A 20,172-nucleotide genomic window follows, 5' to 3' on the forward strand; every position below is an offset into this window, starting at 1 on the left:
ACTTTTGAAATGGGGACATGGATACAATCAGCACAAAGCTGAAATGCTCAGAGTACCCTGGAACCCAAGCCAGTAACTCAACTTGCTGTTTCCACTCTTATGACTACCTTGCAATAGATTGTTTCCCCTGTATTTCATGAGCTATTTCAAATAGTGTCAACTTCTCCTTGAAGCTACACATTTTCTCCTATAAATTGGAAACATTTAATCCTTAATTCTTTAACAAATATTTATTGAACATCTTTAGTGTACTATGCACTATTTTAGACACACAAGATACAGCAATGAATAAAACAAAGGCTCTAATCTAACTGACAAAAATAGACAATAAAGAAATAAATAGACCATCAAGGAGTGTTTTGGAGAAAAATAAAGCAGAATAATGGCACGGAATTACGTTGGGGTGGGTGATACTATTTTAGACTATATGAGGAGGTAACATTCAAGACTGTTACTAAATTAGAAAGCAATCAAGTTATATGTCCTGAAATAAAGGCCTTTTAGTTTTAACAAAAGAAAAACTTTAATTCGTTTGTTTTGTAAAATGTAAAAGCATGTGCCTTTTTTCTGAAAAAATTATCTTATGCAGGAATTAACATTTTAAAAAATATTCTTTAAACACTTCTCATTCCATTTATTCATATTGTCTTGTTTTATGATTTTTCCCAAAAGTGATAACCATTATTTGAATAAGCCTGTACCCATGAAGTCATATTTAATAAACAGCCCATTAATTGTCTATAATATGCAATTTTCTAACAGAAGTCACAAATTAGCATTCTAAAACCAGATTTCTACACTTTAAATGGCATGGACAATCTGAGAGAAAAGATGAACTAGTAATTTATTTTGAAAACAAAATTAAAACTAATGAAGTACAATGAGATACCCTTCCTCTAGAGAAAATAACCTGTTAGCAAACGAACACATTTATTTCTAGAAGAAATGTAGATTCATTTTTTAATACTTTATATTAAATAAACTAAATGAAAAAAAAGAATGTGTTCTAAATGTGAAAGAAAACTTAACTGATTAAACAAAATAAATTGGTAAACTAAACAGACTACAAAAATGAAAATTATATTATATTAACAATAAATACAGTACAAAAGATGAAAAAGGGGAAGTCTACGAAGGAAGGTTAGAAAAGTTAAAGAGTTATTTCCAGTTAAACATGGCAGACTTTGTCTCCACACCTTGAAACATCACTAAAAGGACATCAGCGTATAAAGACAAAAAGTGCAAGAAAAGTGACAACAGCAATCAGAAGGAGTCACCAAGCTGTAGAGTGGATGAACAGCAATAAAGACTTTGCCAAACAGAGAGAGCAGAAACCTTAAGCCTGCAGGGTGGAAATCAGTAATAAACTAGCCTGCACACAGAACTCTGGAAAAGCTTGGAAATTAGAATCCTTAGAAATATGTGAAGGGAGAAACGAGAGGAGGACCAAAAGCAGGATAATTGGTTGAAGTAAGTTTTAAACTGCCCCCTACTGGGGAGGAAGACCCATGATTTACTCTTGAGTAAGGCTGAACCAGCTCTGTTCTCAAGGACACCAAGGCAGGGATGAGGCACCCGAAGGAAAACACAGGGATTAAGTGAAAGTCAACATACTAACTACCCAGACGTGCAGGCCTCTTCCCCATTCAGCCCTCAGAAAACTGACAGCTAAGCTAATACTTCAAGGAAATTGGAAGATTTCTTCCAGGGCAACCCTCTGATCTAAGGAAAAATATTTGAAATTACTGGTATTTGGTGTACCCTAACAAAATGGACAGATCCCTACCTATTCAACCAATGGGAAGGCCCACCAATCATTAAGTTCCACCTACATGAGCTTGGCCCTTAGCACCTCACTCAAATAAGCAAGAATCACCAGATATCTGAGGAAGGGTCTTTACAAAAGACAAAGACCAATAAAATGAATGGGGGTGGAGGGAGTGGGGGAGGGAAGGACCAGGGAGCACAGAAGGAACAGTAACCATATAGGGAACAGATGAAAATGTAAATAAATAAATAAATAAAAACTGTTGACTCTTAACTACAGAGAACAAACTGATGGTTACCAGAGGAGGGAGGAATGGGTGAAACGGTGATGGGGATTAAGAGTACACTTATGATGAGCACTGATTAATGTACAGAATTGCTGAATCACTACACTGTATACCTGAATTGAATATAACACTGCATGTTAACTGTATTGGAAAATTAAAAACTTAAAAAAAAAACTGTTATCCTCAGTCAGATAAGATTATCACATTTGTGGAGCAGAACTGGCTATTTAAAAAAGAAAATTTCTTGCGGGCGCCTGGGTGGCTCAGTCAGTTAGAACGTCCGACTCTCAGCTCAGGTCATGATCTCGCAGTTCGTGGGTTCGGGCCCTACATCAGGCTCTGTGCTGACAGCTCAGAGCCTGGAGGCCTGCTTTGGATTCTGTGCACCCCCTCTCTCTCTGCCCCTCCCTGCCTCAAGCTCTTTCTCTGTCTCAAAAATAAATAAAATTTTTAAGAAAATTAATTAAAAAAAAGAAAAAGAAAAAGAAAAAAGAAAATTTCAGAGGTGCCTAGGTGGCTCAGTCAGTTAAGTGTCCAACTCTTGATTTCAGCTTAGGTCAAGATCTCACGCATCAGGCTCCCATGCTGGGCATGGAACATGCTTAGGATTCCCTCTCTTACCCTTTCTCTGCCCCTGCCCCATGTGCACACCTGCACTCTTGCTCTCTCAAAATAAACAAACTTTAAAAAAAAGAAAGAAAAAAGAAAATTTCAGAAAGCAAGATTTTTGAAATTGAAAATATGACAGCTGAAATTTAAAACTTTTTTGATGTTTATTTATTTTTGAGAGAGAGGGAGAGACACAGCGTAAGTGGGGGAAGGGCAGAAACAGACAGACTCAGAAGCAGGCTCCAGGCTCTGAGCTGTCAGCACAGAGTCCAACGCAGGGCTTGAACTCACCAGCCATGAGATCATGACCTTAACTGACTGAACCACCCAGGCGCCCCAAAAGCTGAAATTTTAATATACAACAGGTATAAATTGAAGAAAATTCCCATAATGTAAAAGCAAAATGACCAAGAAAAGACAAATGGAAAAGATAAGAAAACAAGATACTAATTCAACTTGGGCCTGTTTCCATTTTCCCAGCATAGCATAGCATGGGGCGAGGGGTTACAGTGAACAGAGAGGTGGAATACCTGAAAATCGAAATGAACCATGTTAAAAAATAATAAAATCAAAATTAACTTGGTTAATGAGCTGGATCTTGATGAAAGTCAACAGATATGCTACATAGAACAAATGAATGAATGATATAAAAAACTTTAGATTGGGAGGGGAAAAAATGGCTTCTCACTGCTAGACACGGCTCTTTTAGAAAGAGATTTTAGCACACCATGTAACCTCGGTATGAGAAAAAACATGGGCGAGAGGGGCAATGTTTACTTCGTATGTCTGTAACTTAAGATACTGTTCAAAATATCTTCGAAAGTTCCTTCCAAGTCTAAATTCTTTAAGTCTAATTCCTACCTCCTTCATGGAGCCTGTTCTTACTACTCCAGGTACATCAGATTTCTGAAACCAAAAAATGAATGCAATTTAAATGTGGCTAAGGTTGACTAGCAAGGCCTAGATCTTCATTTAATATATTTTGTAAGGATTAAATACATACTTCAAGATATATGTTATCTGTAAACCCCAAAAGCATGAGTTGGAGGATCATGAGTTCTGGGGTCTCAATCCAATTCTGTCACTAATAATCACATGACCTTGAGTAAATCTACAAATTGTGAGTCTCAGCTTCCACATCCGTGTAAGTAAGCTAGGGAAATAATCCTTAAAGTCTCCTCTAACTCTAACTGGTCTATGATTTTAGACAAATACATGACTAAGGGAATTGATTGTTAAGCAGACCTCTTAACAAAATTGCTCTCTCACATCTTGAAGCTAGTAAGGAATAAGGGGAGTTACAAAATATATACAGGATTAAATCAGAACTGCTTACCCTTCCATTTTTACAGATATAATCAAATAGCTCTCCTCCTGAGACATATTCCATCACCATGAAAATATCAGATGGTGTACTGATGACCTGGTACCTGGTGAGAGAAAACATTATCTACCAATATTAAAACATGTATATTCATTCATTCAGTAAATATTTACTAAGCGCCTATAATATAGCAGGCACTGTGCTAGAATCCGGGAAAATTGCAGGGAACAAAACAAATTCTCTGCCTTCATGGAGTTCATGTTCCAGGAGCCAGGAAACAGACACTAAATAAATAAGCAATATCTCAGGTGGTGGAACATGCTATGAAGAGAAACAAAACAATCTTCTAAGGAGAATCTCTCACACAGGGCGTTTAAGGAAGGACTGTCCGAGAGAGTAATATTTGAGCGGAACCTGATGCAAGGGAGCAAATCATGCCACGATCTAGGAAGAAGGTGAACCAGCAAGTGCAAAGGCCCCAAGGTACAAGCCTGCATGGCATGTTTGAGGAATGGTAAGACGGCTAGAGCAGAGTGAGCTGGCACAAAGAAATAGGATGTGGACTAAAAGAGGTATCTGGAGACCAGAGGATAGAGAACCTTACAAGCCACGATGAGGCTTTGGCTTCTACTCTAAGGGAGATGCAAAGCTATTAAAAGTTTTAAGCAAAGTAGTCATGTGATCCGCTCTATTAGAAAGGAAACTTGAATTCACGGCAACAACATGAAGAACTGACTAGATGGTAAACGTGGAGGTAAGAGGCTACTGTAGGAATCCGTGACAGAGAGGACAGTGGCTCAAACTAGGTTGACGGCAATGAAGCAATTGAGAAACACTCGGATTCTAGATAGATTCTGAAGGAAAAAATGGAATGGATGACAGGAAGTTCTGGATGGTTCCTAAGTCTCTGCCCTGAGGAACTGGATATTCACAGAGAGGGTGACAGCTGTGAGAAGAGCAGGCTTGGGGGCGGGAAACAGTTCAGCTCGGGCCTCCCTACAGGGATGTGAAGGAGGCAGTGCGTGATGGATATGCAGTCAGGGGAAGAGGTATCAAAGCAGGGGGTATATATGGAGAGATCATCAGCTTATGGTCAGCACTTAAAACCACAGCACCTCAGCAAATGAGGAGAGAGGAGAGTGACTGAGTCAGCTCATTCAATACAAAAGCTAAGCAGTCGTCACTGACAGCCCGCATGAGAAAACTGAGCAATAAATAAGTTATATGGAAGCCTACAACTGGCCCCTGTAAAACCACCATAATATCACTGCCCTTCTGAAATACTAGAGTCTTGAAATTTTACCATTGTCTTCTCAGATATAAGCAGTACAGGGGAACACCCTTTCTACTGGCTAAGTGACATGTGGAAATTTGGAGGTCAAGAGTTTTTACTAGCAAATCATTGTTGGTTCTACAGTAACAGGGACACAGAAAGTTATCTATCAGAAAGGCATGTCCAGAAGACAAGAAAGAATGAGGAAGGTAACAGTTGGTAAGCACAAGGGCAAAACATGAACACAGGTTTAGGTGACCAGGAACAGGGTTAGATATAGATAAATACATGAACAGGCAAAAACCTCTAAATCTTGAGGGAAGATTCAAGAAATGTCAGTCATCTTTCTCATTTGTCTGATTAAGCAAGTTAACAAAAATTATTTTAAAATGATATGACTATATTTAACACAATCAGATCTTACAGTTTAATTATATGAGGATGCCTGAAAAGCTTGAGGTTCTGAATTTCTCTGCGGATCTTTCCTACCACATCAAGGCTTCGAATCTTCTGTCGATTGAGTATCTTCACAGCAACTTTATGCCCGGTCAATTCATGTTTGCCAACTGTAGGAGAAATAATTTTAACCAATTAGTGCCAGGCTTGATTAATAACGTATTTAGATGTATTCTAAGAGCAGACATCTTTGTATTCTCAGAAAATACTGAACAAATTTAAGTTCCTTTCAATTCTGCCTGATTTGCCCCTAAGTGTTGTTTACATGTTTAAGAATGATTAAGTGGGAGAATATATAAGAAAACTGGTAACAGTGGTTTCTTCCAGAAAGAAAAACTGGAAAGCTACCACAGCAAGAAGAGACTTCCTTTTTGCTATAGACTTTTTTGCACTTTTAAATTCTTATTTTTTAATTCTTAAGCTGTCATATATACAACTTGAACTTTAAAGAAAAACTGAACTTTTTGCTTTCGGTGAACAGTTCTATGAAGTTTAACATGTAGTAACTGGTAAAGCCACCATTAGAATCATACACAGAAGAGTTCCATCATCCCAAAAAATGCCTCATGCTACAGACACACTCCTATCCATAACCTCTTAACCTTTCACATTTCAGAGTTCATCAACATGCAGTTTCTATTTTTAAGAATAAAAAATTCTTTTCAATTTTTTTAAATTTTTTATTTATTTTTGAGAGAGAGAGAGCGAGCGAGCAGGGGAGGGGCAGAGAGAGAGAGGGAAACAAAGAATTCAAAGCAAGCTTCAGGCTCGGAGCTGTCAGCACAGAGCCTGACACGGGGCTTTTTAGGAAAAAAATATTCTCTTCTAAATTAGGAAATAGTTTGTAAGAATAATAGCTGAGAGCTTTCTCCGGTAATCTTGGAAATTACCAGCTAAAAAGCACAGGTAAATAAATAAGAAATTCCTTCTTAGTTATTTATGTATGTTATGTGCTGAATTGTGTCTCCCCCAAAATTCATATGTTGAAACTCTCCCTCTCCAAATGTGACAGTATGTGGAAATAGGGCCTGTAAAGAAGTGACTATTAAAAGAAACAGATCAGGTAGGTCCGAATTCCCACCCCCCCCCCACTCGTGTTATCTTTCTAAGAGTAAATCTGGATACAGAGACACAGCAGGGGTTCACACGGAAAACCCTGGGAGGGCACAGGGAGGAGGCAGCCATCTGCAAGCTAAGGAGAGACACCTCGAAGGCACAAACCCTGCTGAAACCTTGATCTCCAGTGTTTCGCCTCCAGACTATAAGAAAATAAACTTCTGTTGTTAAAGCCATTCTGTCTGAGGTATTTTGTTATGGCAGCCCTTGGCAGATTACTACAATACTTTTTATCATTTCCAAGTTGAAAACTCAATTATTGATCATTTAAACTTCTTGTGTTTAGGCGTGCCTGGGTGGCTCAGTTAGTTAAGCATCAGACTCTTGATTTCAGCTCAGGTCGTGATCTCGAAGTCGTGGAATCGAGCCCCAGCTTAGGTACTGCACTAACAGCATGGAGCCTGCTTGGGATTCTATCTCTCCCTCTCTCTCTCTCTGCCTCTCCCCTGCTCATGCACGCACACATGAGCATATGTTCTCTCTCAAAATAAACTTAAAAAAAAAAAAGATTTAAACTTCCTGTGTTTAAGAATTTTTCTCCTTATTCCAATCTAAATAGGTTTTCCCACTTGACCTGGGATTTGGGTTGGAGCTGAGCCTGCCCACCCTTTAAAAACCCTTAAAGATTACAAACCACTGTAGGTTTTTAAGGTGGGGGACGAGGGGGAGACAACAAGATAATTAAATTAGCTTTCTAAAAGACAAAAGACTCATTGCTTGCTCCTCATTTAATAGGTGCTCTTGATAATTAACAATAAAGAGCATAAAATCTTGGAACTAAAGAGAACCTTACAGATCATCAGGTCGAATGGTTTTCAACAATCCAACATTTCCCCCCCTACCAGGCCAACCCACACAATGAGTCATGGGCACTTCTGCCCTCACGCTCCCTGCAGTTGAGAAGGGCAGGGGGTGGGGTAGTTCCTAATTACTTTGAATTGTTTTAAGCATTTGCTATTTTCCTTAAATGTTTTAATTAATAATATTAAACCCAAGGTAAGTTATACAGGTATTTCACATTTGGAGAAAAAAGTGTTAAGCCTCCAAGAAAACTGTTTAGATCAGAGTTAAGTCTCAATCCTTCTCAAAAATGCAATTTATCACCTAAGTTCACCTTCTACTTTGTCCAGATTCTTTAACCTGCACAATAGCCGTAGAATGTAAATCTTCCCAACAAATCACGAAATAGATAACTGCAACATAGTCAACCCTAACACAAAGCATTATCACAGAATCGAAATGCCAGTTTTAAACTACTACCATGTAAATGGAATCTCTAAATTGTCTTATTACCACCATTTGTATAGCTCAACTAATCTCAAAACCACCCATGGCTAAGACATTATAGAAGTTTCCTGAAAGACGGTATAGAGTAGGAATACACTGGACATACTTCCATCAAAAACTAATTATACATGAAATCAGTAATAAAGAAAAACCTATAATCACAGCTGAAATGAGACTGTGGAAATTAGAAGCACTTTCTAATTTCTAATTCTAATGGAAAGAAATAAGGCTTTCTCCAATCTCCTATATCAATCAGATGTGACTAAGTGTAGTCAACTTGACTGTTAAACCCCAATTTAGGAAGTATCCTCTTTCTGAGACCTAGTTTATTGATACCTGAAGCAGCAGTAATTGATACCTGAAGCAGCAGTAATCTCATCTGTCCGAACTACCCCCACAATCTCCAAGCTTAGTAGAAACCTTCTCCCATTAACTGCATAGCTCAAACAGGGCTGGGAAATACTGGGAAATACTGGATACTACTGGCAGACTCTGAATCAGAAGGAATGCTAAAGCCGAATCCATTTGGGACTGAACTCCCAATTCATCACAAATCAAACACTCTCCTCTCACAGGATACCCTGCTCAACTTAATCTCAACCCAGATTAACTTTGAAACAACTGAGTCTTTTTTTTTTTTCAAGAGAGTGTGCACAAGGTAGGTAGAGAGAGAGAGAGAGAAAGGGAGAATCTTAAGCAGGGCTCAATGCCATATCAGGGATCCTATGACCCTGGGATCACGACCTCAGCCAAAATCAAGAGTAGGATGCTCAACCAACTAAGCCACCCACGCACCCCAGAAACAATGGGTCTTATCAGAACTCCAGATGTGCATTCTAACATTAAAGAAGGAATTGCACTAGAAGACTCAACGTATTCTTTCAAATTCATTCATGTACTGACCATCTGCTACATGCCAGTTAACACTGCCACAGCAAACAGAACTGACCAAAAGCGACCTGGGGCCCTGGGACCTTCCTGGCCTCTGAAGATGACCCAAATAACTGTAAGGTAAGAAAAACTAAAACATTTTAAAGTACAAAAGAATAAAGCAAAAAGAACAGACATTAATTAAAACAAGAACATCTAAAACATGAACCCAAGAATACATGAATGTTGTAGAAAAAATTAACTATCACAAGGTGATAATATAGAAGTTATGGAGCACCTGGCTGGCTCAGTCAGTATAGCATCTGACTCTTGATCTCAGGGTTGCCAAGTTCGAACCTACACTGGTATAGAAATTACTCAAAAATAAAATCTTTTAAGGTGTGCCTGGATGGCTCAGTCAGTTAACGTCCAACTCTTGATCTCATCTCAGGTCTTGATATCAGGGTTGTGAGTTCAAGCCCTGCACAGGGCTCTGCACTGGGCATGAAGCCCATTTAAAAAAATAAAAATAAAGGGGCGCCTGGGCAGCTCAGTCAGTTAAGAGTCTGACTTCGGCTCAAGTCATGATCTCACAGTTGGTGGGTTAGAGACCCGTGTCAGGCCCTGTGCTGACAGCTCAGAGTCTAGAGTCTGCTTCAGATTCTTTGCCTTCCTCTCTCTCTGTTCCTCTCCCACTCATACTGTCTCTCTCGCTCTCTCTCTCTCAAAAATAAAGATTTAAAAAAATGTTAACAAAAAATAAAAATAGTAAACTCTTTTAAATAAAAAAATACAAAAGTTATGAAGAGCAGAGCAAGATGAATTTTACAACAGAACAATTAAAGTCATTTAGAAAGCAGTAAGTTGCAGAAATATGACAGAAAATTTTATTGTAAACATACCAAAAATTAAGAAGAAACTAAAGTTAGCATGTAAAGGATGGATGGTGATAGACAAAGAACAGGGAATCAAGTAAAATGCAACTCATGAGTAACAGGGAGTAGAGAATATTATATCACCTATGAACAAGAGAAGTCCTCCGCCAAATAAGAAAGGTAAATAAACAGAACGAAATCAATAACCAAACAATCAAAGTACAACTTGTTCTAATACTTGAGCGTTTCAAATTAGAGATTACTTAGAAGAAATAGAGGCATATCTTCTTGATTTTTGAAACAAGAGAAATCACAAAAGTATGACTGTATAAATACTATTCAAACAAAAACTGAACAGTAACGGAGGAGAAAGGTGTCATATCAACTACTGTAAGGAGATCAAATTCAATCTCTATCTCTCTCTCTCTCTCTCTCTCTCTCTCTCACACACACACACACCCCTAAGTAAATATGCAGGGTACATGATCAGTTTGTTTTTTTAAGGGAAAATTAGTGCACTAATTCCTTTTTCATGCCTGGCAAACCAACAGAAACATTTTAGGGGAAGAAAAAGAATCGATATACTAGAACAGCATTAAGAGTGAGATTTTTTTTTTTAATCTGTAGTTCCTCAGAATTTAACTTAGAAGTAGATTTTAAAATGTACATTATTTTTATTACAGTGTTTAAGAATGACTAAATGACCTATTTTAGAGAACAGTTTAATACATTGTTATTCCAACAGAATAGACTCTTTCTCATAGGAAGACTACAGAAAATGTTCTTATAATCATAAAAAGAGCAACAAAAACATATGCTATCCACATTTTCTAGCTATAACAAAAATACTTCTATGAAAATGATAATGCACTAAAATAAAAATACTCTATAGTGATTTTTTTTCATATTTTACTTATTGTTTTATATTCTTTACAATTCAAAAATCCCAAATGGAAGAAAAAAAAAAAAACGATGGGTGTTAGATTCACGTTTTTCAGGAATAGGGTTGAATGCCCCATTCTCCTCTCACATGAGAAATTAATCTGTGTACAAAGCATAGACTTTGTAGTCACACAGACCTGGGTTCTGTTCTAGGATGAAGGCATTTACTGAATGTTTGACCTGGGCACATTAAACTACTTCAACCTTCTATTCAGTCGACTGTAATAATAAGAATACCACACACATACGGGTGACTATAAGGAATGCATGATAGGGTTTGTAAAGCACTTTCCATAGTGCCCGGCACAGTAAATTCTTGATAAATAAATGGTGGCTATTACTATTTAGGGCTATTTCTTTTCCATGGCTCCCAGACGTGCCCCCTCTCTCCCTATCTAATAGGCTCTAAAATCCCCGTATGACCAATTATCTCAGCTCTTTGATTTGTCCCCTTTTTCCACTTAGACTCAGTAGCATCCCTTTAAGCACATAAGAAGTGCTAAATAATTAATAGCTAAGATTTCTATCCATCTAGCTCCCATCTTCATAAGCTTCATAAGCTTCAATTCCACCAACCTTCAATTCCTCCCCCCTTCCATCAACCACCAATCCTGAGATTTCTAGCTTCCAAAGTTCAACCCTTTCCTGACTTTGGTTAATTTTCAACGTATTACTGCTAGACATATACACTTAGCACCAAGTTCTTAGCAGTGATTTCACCTACTACCTAAAAACTACAGGAACACTTACTCAGTCATAGAAGAGCACACGGTAATTTGAGCTTAAATCACATTTTTTAAACAAATACTATTTTTTAAATATATATCCAATTGATTTGTAACACATAATTAACATATACAACTTAGGTTAATAGACAGGACACACCCACTTTGTGTCCACACCTACTGACTCCCTAACTCTAATCAACCCTTAAGACTGATATTACTAGCAACACTTAACACGTAACTGAGACACAGGAACATGAAATAACTTGCCCAAAGGCATGGTGGCTAGCAAAATCAAAACATGAACCCAGATCTATCTCAAAAACTTGTGCTTTTCCCCAAAATAGTAACTGAAATGTGATAACTTTTTAATTTTTTATAAAGCTATTTTTTAATTTTTTTAAATGTTTACTTATTTTTGAGAGAGACAGAGACAGAGTGCAAGTTGGGGAGGGGCAGAGAGAGACACACACACAGAATCTGAAGCAGGATCCAGGCTGTGAGCTGTCAGCACAGAGCCCAATGTGGGGCTGGAACTGACGGACTGCAAGATTATGACCTGAGCCGAAGTTGGACACTTAACCACCCAGGTACTCCTAAAAAGATAATCCTAAAAGGGTGTTAAACAGTATAATAATACAGATACAGATATCCTTTTAATAAAACATAAGTCTATGAAGTTGAACATATCATTAGAATCCTTAATTTATAGTCTTAACGGTTTTGAAAAGAATAGCTGAATTCTTGCATACCAATAAGAATTACTCTAAAAATTCATTCATTAATTTAATAGCTGAGTACCTGCACCTACTATGTGTCTGGATCTGCTAGTATGATCTTTTTCCCATACGAGAAAATTAATTCAGTCTACTAAAAACTGCCTCATCAATTTCAATGTTTTAAGACAAGATACCAAGAACACACTTTATTCATTTTAGCAAAGCAATTGAAAGTTTCTCAAAAATTGAGGTGCCTGGGTGGTTCAGTCGGTTAAGCGTCTGACTCTTGATTTTGGCTCAGGTCATGATCTCACAGTTCGTGACAACAAGCCCTGCATTGGGCTCTGTGCTGCCAGCACAGAGCCTGCTCGGGATTCTCTTTCTACTCCTCCCCTGCTCACAAGAGCACATATGTGTGCACACTCACTAGCTCTCTCTCAAAATAAATAAGTATTTTTTTTTAGTTTAAAAAAGTGTCTCAAAAATTAAAGTATTATAAGGGAGAAAGCAAGAGTATAAAACCAAAAGCATATAAAATGGCAAGTGTAGTGGGTTGAATCGTGCCCCTACACCCCAGAATGTGATCTTATGTGGGAATAGGATAGTTGCAAATATAATCAGGTAAGGATCTCAAAATGAAATCATCCTAGATTCAGAGTGGGGTCTATGTGTAATGAATGATGCCCTTAATAAGAAGAGGAGAGAACACAGACACGCCCACCAGCCATGGGAAGACAAAGGCAGAGACGAGTTTTGCTACCACAAGCCAAGGAACACCAGGAACCACCAAAAGCTGGAAAAGGCAAGCAAAAGATTCTCACCGAGAGTCTTCGAGTGTAATTCTACAAACCCCTTAATTTCAGACTTTAGGCCTCCAGAACTGTGAGAAAATAAATTTCTGTTGTTCTAAACCACGCAGTTTGTGGTACTTTGTTACCGCAGCCCCAGAAAACTAATAGTTTTTTCTGAAATATGATATTCACCATTAAAATCAACAAGTTAACAAAAGTAACCTTTTCTGAAAACCAGGTTTTCTAATCTGTACAACTCACGCCCAAGAATGCTTAAATGGAATACACTGTACAAAATGACTGGGAACCAAGCAACTGTTCCCCTTGTAGGAGCATCATCTGCTCCCCGATACCTTCACATAGTGACATCTGTGGGAGGGGGCGGGACAGGACTTCTTGCTCCTAGGCTATCTGTTCCAGCTCCAAGTTTTTCTGCTTTTTAAAGTGGTGTCCTCCCCTCCACAGCCTATCAGGAGTCAACTCGTACAGCCCCCTCTCCAATGTTCTAATTTGGGGATTTGAATTTTCAAAGGCTAGAAAAATCATAAAACTAACATTATTACAATGAATTTTATGAAGTATGATCTACAATATACTAGGACAGAAGACACGTCTGGGAGAGGAAGTATGTTCTCCCTTTTAGGAACACACTATGCATAGTAACACAATAATGGCTCTGAACCACCCAACAGAGAAATCAGTTGAACATTTTTAACCTGTCTTACTTGGATACAGGCTTTCCCCTCTGAGGTTTTCAAATAATGTCCCAACACTGATGACTCAAATATTTTCTCTTTCAGAGTAGGCAATAGCCCTTCTGAATATTGTCTTTCTTCCTCTTTCTTCCCAGCAAAAGCTTGGTAATTTAAAGCTGTATGATATGATAATCTGTTCTTTTCCTTAATTATGGGAACAGAAATATTTGCCTTGAACCCAATTACTAACATATTTCAATATTAGAATTTTAGCAGCATAAAACTTTTGAAAATACAGTGTATATAATAGCTTAGAAAAAAACACATTATCACATTCGAGCCTCACAACAAGCCTGTGATACAGGCAATTATGAGGCTCTGAGAGATTATATACTTTGATCAAGGTGGGATAGGTCTTCTGACTCCAAGTCTTACGACCTATCTATTCTACAGGACCACCAATATGCAGCAGAACTGGAGAAAAGGCTTGGCACAATATCAAACCCTGAACTGTTTTCTCAAAACTAAGCAAAAGATTCTCCATTGACTAAACTCAGTTGCAGCCAAATTAACTGCTGCGCCACAATCAATCAATCAGTAACGTGGACCTTGTGTCGGCAATATGCATTAAGAGAACCACCCCCACCCCTGCCTTCCACAGCTCAAAACACAGCTCCTGAGACTGTCACTGTTTTACAGTAGTGCCAAGATACCGTTTATGAACAAAACGGATGACGGGTATATTTCCGCCATGGAAGGTTCCCAGAATTCACATCTCCCTCTCAAGAACATCAGATTGGTCAACTACTGGCTAACAACCTATTATTGCTTTCTAAAGGGAACTCTGTCTAACAGTAGAACACTGTGACAAATGTTCTTATCAGATATGTAATCCTGAAAAAGAAACATATTTTGAAAGAGAACATTTTAAATAGGAAAGGGGTGCCACAAAGAAATGCCTACTGAAGACATTCTAATTACCTATTTCACCCCCACTCTAAAATTTTAAGAGTAAAAAAAAAAAAATCTCACATCTCAAACTAGAAGGGAAACAACTGAATCCTGGAGAGGAGGGAGTTTTAAAAGTGGAAATCTGACAAAGGTGGGTTTTCTTAACAAAACATTTCAAGCAACCCAAAAGGCAACCCGAATGTCCTCCGTGTGCCAGCCACCACCAGTTAAAGCAATAAAACACTGTAGGTGGCAGGGGAAGCCCTGGATGCCTCCTCCTAGATCCTTTTCTCCTTCCCCCTTGCCCAGAGGTAAGCACTACCTAGAATGTTTGTCTGCCCCACAAGCAGGAACCTATAAACAATATTTTAGCAACATTTTCCCCATGTTTATTTCTACAAATTTAATTTTATGCATTCTTTTGACTACATCATACCTGCACTGGACAACTAAACAGTACAAAGGGACATACAGTGAAACGCTCCCCTGCTACCTAGTGCCCCTCCTCTGAACAACTAATGTAACGGTTTTGTGTGTATCTTTAAAGGAACACTCTGCACATATGCAAGCAGTTACACTTAAATACCTTTTTGCTCCTGTTTTTTGTACACAAATGGTAGGTATACTATATACACTTGTTCTACGACCCCTTATTTTTCCTCTTAAAAATACACCTTAGAAATTGTTCCCTAAATTATATAGTCTCCTGTGGGTTTTTTTTTTTTAATGTTTGCAAGGTATATCATCATTGCACAGCTAACCATAATCTAACTACTATCCTACTAGAAAAATTACTTCCAACCTTTTGTATCTATAAACAATATAGCATAGCGATGAACAACTCATTATTTCACACACCAGTATATCTATAAAATAAACTCCTAGGAGTTGAATTGCTGGGTTAACTTTAATAAATACTATATCAATTTATTCTCCCTAGCAGTGTTTGAGTGTTTTTGCATGACTTTAAAATTTATATAGGGGAACCTGGGTGGCTCAGTTAATTGAGCATCCGTCTTCAGCTCAGGTCACGATCTCACAGTTTGTGGGTTTGAGCCCCACGTCAGGCTCTGTACTGACAGCTCAGCTAGAAACTGCTTCAGATTGTGTCTCCCTCTTCCTCTCTGCCCCTCCCCTGCTCATGCTGTTTCTCTCTCAAAAATAAATAAACACCAAAGCATGACTGTAAATGTTCTTCTACTTCTTTGTTTTTTGTGGCCTAACCTATAAACTTGAGATCTAGCCATATATTTATATATATATATATATATATATTTTTTTTTTTTTTTTTTTAATTTCTAGGAGAGAGAGAGACACAGTGTGAGCAGGGGAGGGTCAGAGAGAGAGGGAGATACAGACTCTGAAACAGGCTCCAGGCTCTGAGCTGGCAGTCAGCACAGAGCCCGACACGGGGCTCGAACCCATGAACCGTGAGATCATGACCTAAGCGAAAGTCGGACACTTAACCAACTAAGCCACCCAGGCGCCCCCATATATTTATATTTTTATATTTATATATATTTATATAACATATAGATTTTTTTTTCCTTAAAGAATATTTTTTTAGTAAGCTCTATACCAATGTGGGCCCTTAAACTCATGACCCCAAGATTAAGAGTTGCCACAGGCACCCTTTCCTTAAAAAATGTTTTTAAATAACTTCTACTGTGATTCACTCACAAAGGAAACAGTGACCTATTTACCTGAAATTGTAGTTTTATATAGGAAAAAACTCATCAACTTCATTAAGAGATCGTATGTATAAACACCTCACTTGCTAGAGACCACCTACTCCACTAAAGGGAACATCTTCTCTTCTCTAAAAAAAAAAAAAAAAAAAGGGACCATCTTCTCTTCTCTTGGAAACTTAACAAAAACTGCCATTCTAATTTACTGCAATAATAACATGACTCTCTATTCATCTGTGCTTTTATAATTGTTGTACCTTGGGAAAAGCGAGTGGACCCTGTGAGGGAGGGGCGACTAACACCTTGACAACCAGGAAAAAGGAAAATTAAAAAAAGATAACTTGGAAATAAAAAAAATAATTCAAGCATAATCCCAAACCAACCCTAGGTGTCTGTTTAAACCTTTCCCTCAAAATGTTGCCATTAAGTTACCAAAGGACTTTTTTAGTCTGTAATAAGAAACAAAATAATCACTGCAAATTCACAGTCCCTTTCACCCCCAAAATTAAATTTCCTCTAAGCATGTAATAATCATAGTGGGAATTTTTCTGCATATCAGTATCACAGCTTTTATTAGATTCTTTTTCTATGTTAAATTTACCAATGTGTATAACTAATTTTAAGACCTGTATCTGCTCAGAATTACCTCCATTGAAATATATGGCTAATCGTTTCATAAGAATTCTTGTCAAATTAAGGCTAGTGTAAGTTACCAACACTGCCACTGTCATAGGTTATTTCTGCCTGTGCCCTGAGCATCTATGCCCCCCTTTTCTTTCTCCTAATAATTAATACCCATTTCTGTGTAAAGTTTTATCCTGTCTCCCCACACGAAGTTCTTCAGAAGATGCGCCCACCACACACACACACACACACACACACACACACACCTCCAACATCTAACAGTAGGCCATAGTCCTCCAACAGTAATGCTATCTGCCTTGCTAGTACCTACTTAGGCACACAAACCTAAAACAATTGGCACCTGGCACCCCTGACCCCAGGTATGCACCAATGAGACTCAGGAGAGGTATGCTGAAGTTTCCTTGCTTTGGAGAGAGAACCACAGAAAAAGGTGTCCTTAGCTAGGCTGACTTGGATTTTCTATTACTGTACTTGGAGCAAAAAGCATCCCAACTGTTTAACAACTTAAAAGTGCAGTGGTTGAGGGCGCCTGCGTGGCTCAGTCAGTTAAGAATCTGACTTCAGCTCAGGTCATGATCATATGGTTAGTGAGTTCTGAGTCCCAATTCAGGTGACCTTAAGCCCTGCTTCAGGTGAGCTCATGCCTCACTTCGGGTAACAAAAACAAACCAGAAACCCCCCAAGCCACACCTGCGGTGAGCCCTGCTTCTATCTCTCTCTCTCTCTCTCCTCCTCTCTGCCCCTCCTCACTTGTGCCCTCTCTCTCTTAAAAAAAATGCACTGGTTGAGGATTTTGATCAATATCAACGAATATATTTATGAACAAATTTAACCCTATCTATGAAACATGTGATTCTTTGACTAATACTGGCCTTTCTACATTTGGCCAATATTAGTCAAACTGGAGAGGCTAACTCTGACAGTATTTAGCACTTCAAGAAAGGCACATGTGGAAGAGTGAAGGCTAAGGAACAGCACTCACTGGAGGGACTCATGTCACAGCCACATCTCAGATCAAATCCAGAAAACAAAAATTTTCCTCTTGCTTTCCTATCTGCCATGGCAAAAGCCATCTAGCAAATAAGAAAACGATGCCTGACTTTGCACAGTTCTATGTGAGAATGATGAACATCCTAATGCAAGCAGACCGCGGGAGGAGTGAGGGTATCAGGACTGCCATCACTGTTTGGGGGCATTAACGAGCATGTCTTAAAATACTTGTAAACTAAGGGCGGAAATGGTGGGGGAAAGGGAGAGAGGCAAACCATGAGAGACTCTTGAATGCTGAAAAAAAGAAAAAAAAAAAAACTGAGGACTGATGGATGTGGAAGAGGGGGGGGGATGGGCATGGAGGAGGACACTTGTGGGGATGAGCACTGAGTGTTATGTGGAAACTAATTTGACAATAAACTATTTGTAAAATAAATAAATAAATAAATAAATAAATATCAAACTAAAAAAAAAAAAATACTTGTAAACTAAAAGCAGTTTGTGATTGTGATTGCCAGCAAGAAACAACATAGCCAAAAACAGAGAACTTCAAGGGCACAGAGACATCTTACTAACCTAATACAGACCCACCCTGATGGCTGTTATTACCCTATTCTGGCATTTGCTTCTTACTTTCTTACATTGTTGGCCTTGCTGATTTTCATAAGAAGACTTAGACAGTTGCTTCCCTGTGGGCTATACAGCAATTTTCCAGTTCTATGACTCAGAAAGAGCAAGAGAAGGAAGGGTTCTCCTCTTCCATCCCTAGATAAAGTCAGAAAATGTTTATTTAGCTCCGGTAAAGCAAGGCTCAGTTAATTCACTGTACAGACTTTCACAGCTTTTCTTTTTCTTTTTTTTTCCTTTCAGGTCAAATATTTACCAAGAGCTCAGTGTATGCAAGTCATAGGTTATTATTTATCCAAAGCCAATGCATTAATTATATTTATCAGTTCCATGCTTTCTTCCTCTACATCCCTAATAACAAAGTCAAATATTTTAAAGAAAAAAAATACTTCTGCCTCACAGAGTCTGCAATTAAACTTTTTGTGCCAGGGGCACCTGGGTGGCTCAGTCAGTTAAGGGACTCACTCTTCATTCCAGCTCAGGTCAAGATGTCAGGTTTGTAGTTTCCTGCCTGGGGCTCATGCACTGACAGCATGGAGCCACTTAGGATTCTCATTCATTCTCTCTTTTCTCTTTCTTTCTCTCTCTCTCTCATACACTCACTCTTTGTCTCTCTCCCTCTCTCTCCCCCCCTCAAAATAAATGAATAAACTTAAAAAAAAAAAAACTTTCTGTGCCAGAACTGGGGGGCTGGAGATCAAGTTTGTTATTTCCTGGATATTGTGTTGAAACACAAGGGTAAGAGATTCATTCCACTTTCCTTTAAAAAGTTCAAATGATGTGCACTAAATTGTTAAAACATAAATATTCTATGCAAATAAACGGAAACGAACTACATAATGAGCTAGCAAATACTATCTGCAGGCAACATCTGCACTGCCTACCAGGTTTGGCACACACAGACTGCAAAACTGATAAATCAGAAACACTAAAGGCACGGAGTCTGCATTCAAAGCATAAGCCACGCATCGCAAATATAGGACCAGTTTATATTCATTAACTGCTCCGAAAAAAATTAGTCATCCTTCCAGACGAGATGGCCCTCTTTTTTAAAATCTGTAAGCTAAGCCCAAAGCACACTTAGTTTGGGGGTGGGATGCCGGGGGGAGGAGGGGAACGACACATTTCACACTTGAGAATCGGCCAGGGCAGGTAAGTCGAGAACCTCCTACAGAGGACGGAAATACGGACAATACTGAGGACTAGCGGGGAAACGATGGGCTGGCCCCGAGCCCAAGGAGCACAGTCCCAACGAACAAGAGGCCCTCTCCCCGGGGCTCCGCGCCGAGACCCCGGCGCCTCCACCCAGCACTGGACTACCCCACCTGGGAAAGTTCGCACCTCCGCATCCCGGCCCCTGGCACCCGCGAGCCCCTCGGGCCGAGGCGCCGTCGCCATGGCGACCGGTCCCCACCCCACCCCCACCCGGCCACGGAGAGTCGCGCCGCAGTCCCGCGGTGGCCGCGGGCTGCGCTCCCGCTGGAGCCCGGACGGAGGCTGCCGAGCCCGGGAGAGAAGGAACGCCGGGGCGGGGG

At 39.1% G+C, this 20,172-nt stretch overlaps 1 protein-coding gene across 5 annotated transcripts in view; it reads right to left on the reverse strand.

The window, feature by feature from the left end:
- Window positions 1–20,172, reverse strand: part of PRKAA1 (protein kinase AMP-activated catalytic subunit alpha 1) — a 42,419-nt gene that overhangs the window by 13,089 nt on the left and 9,158 nt on the right. For 2 of the 5 annotated variants that reach the window (XM_039244279.1, XM_039244276.1), the window contains exons 2-4: window positions 5,685–5,826; window positions 4,000–4,093; window positions 3,525–3,569 (exon numbers count right to left, since the gene is read on the reverse strand). In XM_039244279.1, the coding sequence (XP_039100210.1) occupies window positions 3,525–3,569; window positions 4,000–4,093; window positions 5,685–5,826 (281 nt within the window). Of the gene's footprint in view, window positions 1–3,524; window positions 3,570–3,999; window positions 4,094–5,684; window positions 5,827–19,978; window positions 19,996–20,172 lie in introns of those variants that run through there. The other 3 variants (XM_039244281.1, XM_039244278.1, XM_039244280.1) reach the window with 3 other exon arrangements.

The sequence above is a fragment of the Hyaena hyaena genome, unplaced genomic scaffold (genome assembly GCF_003009895.1).
Source record: "Hyaena hyaena isolate Hyena2069 unplaced genomic scaffold, ASM300989v1 scaffold_236, whole genome shotgun sequence".
In the NCBI taxonomy this organism is placed as follows: domain Eukaryota; kingdom Metazoa; phylum Chordata; class Mammalia; order Carnivora; family Hyaenidae; genus Hyaena; species Hyaena hyaena.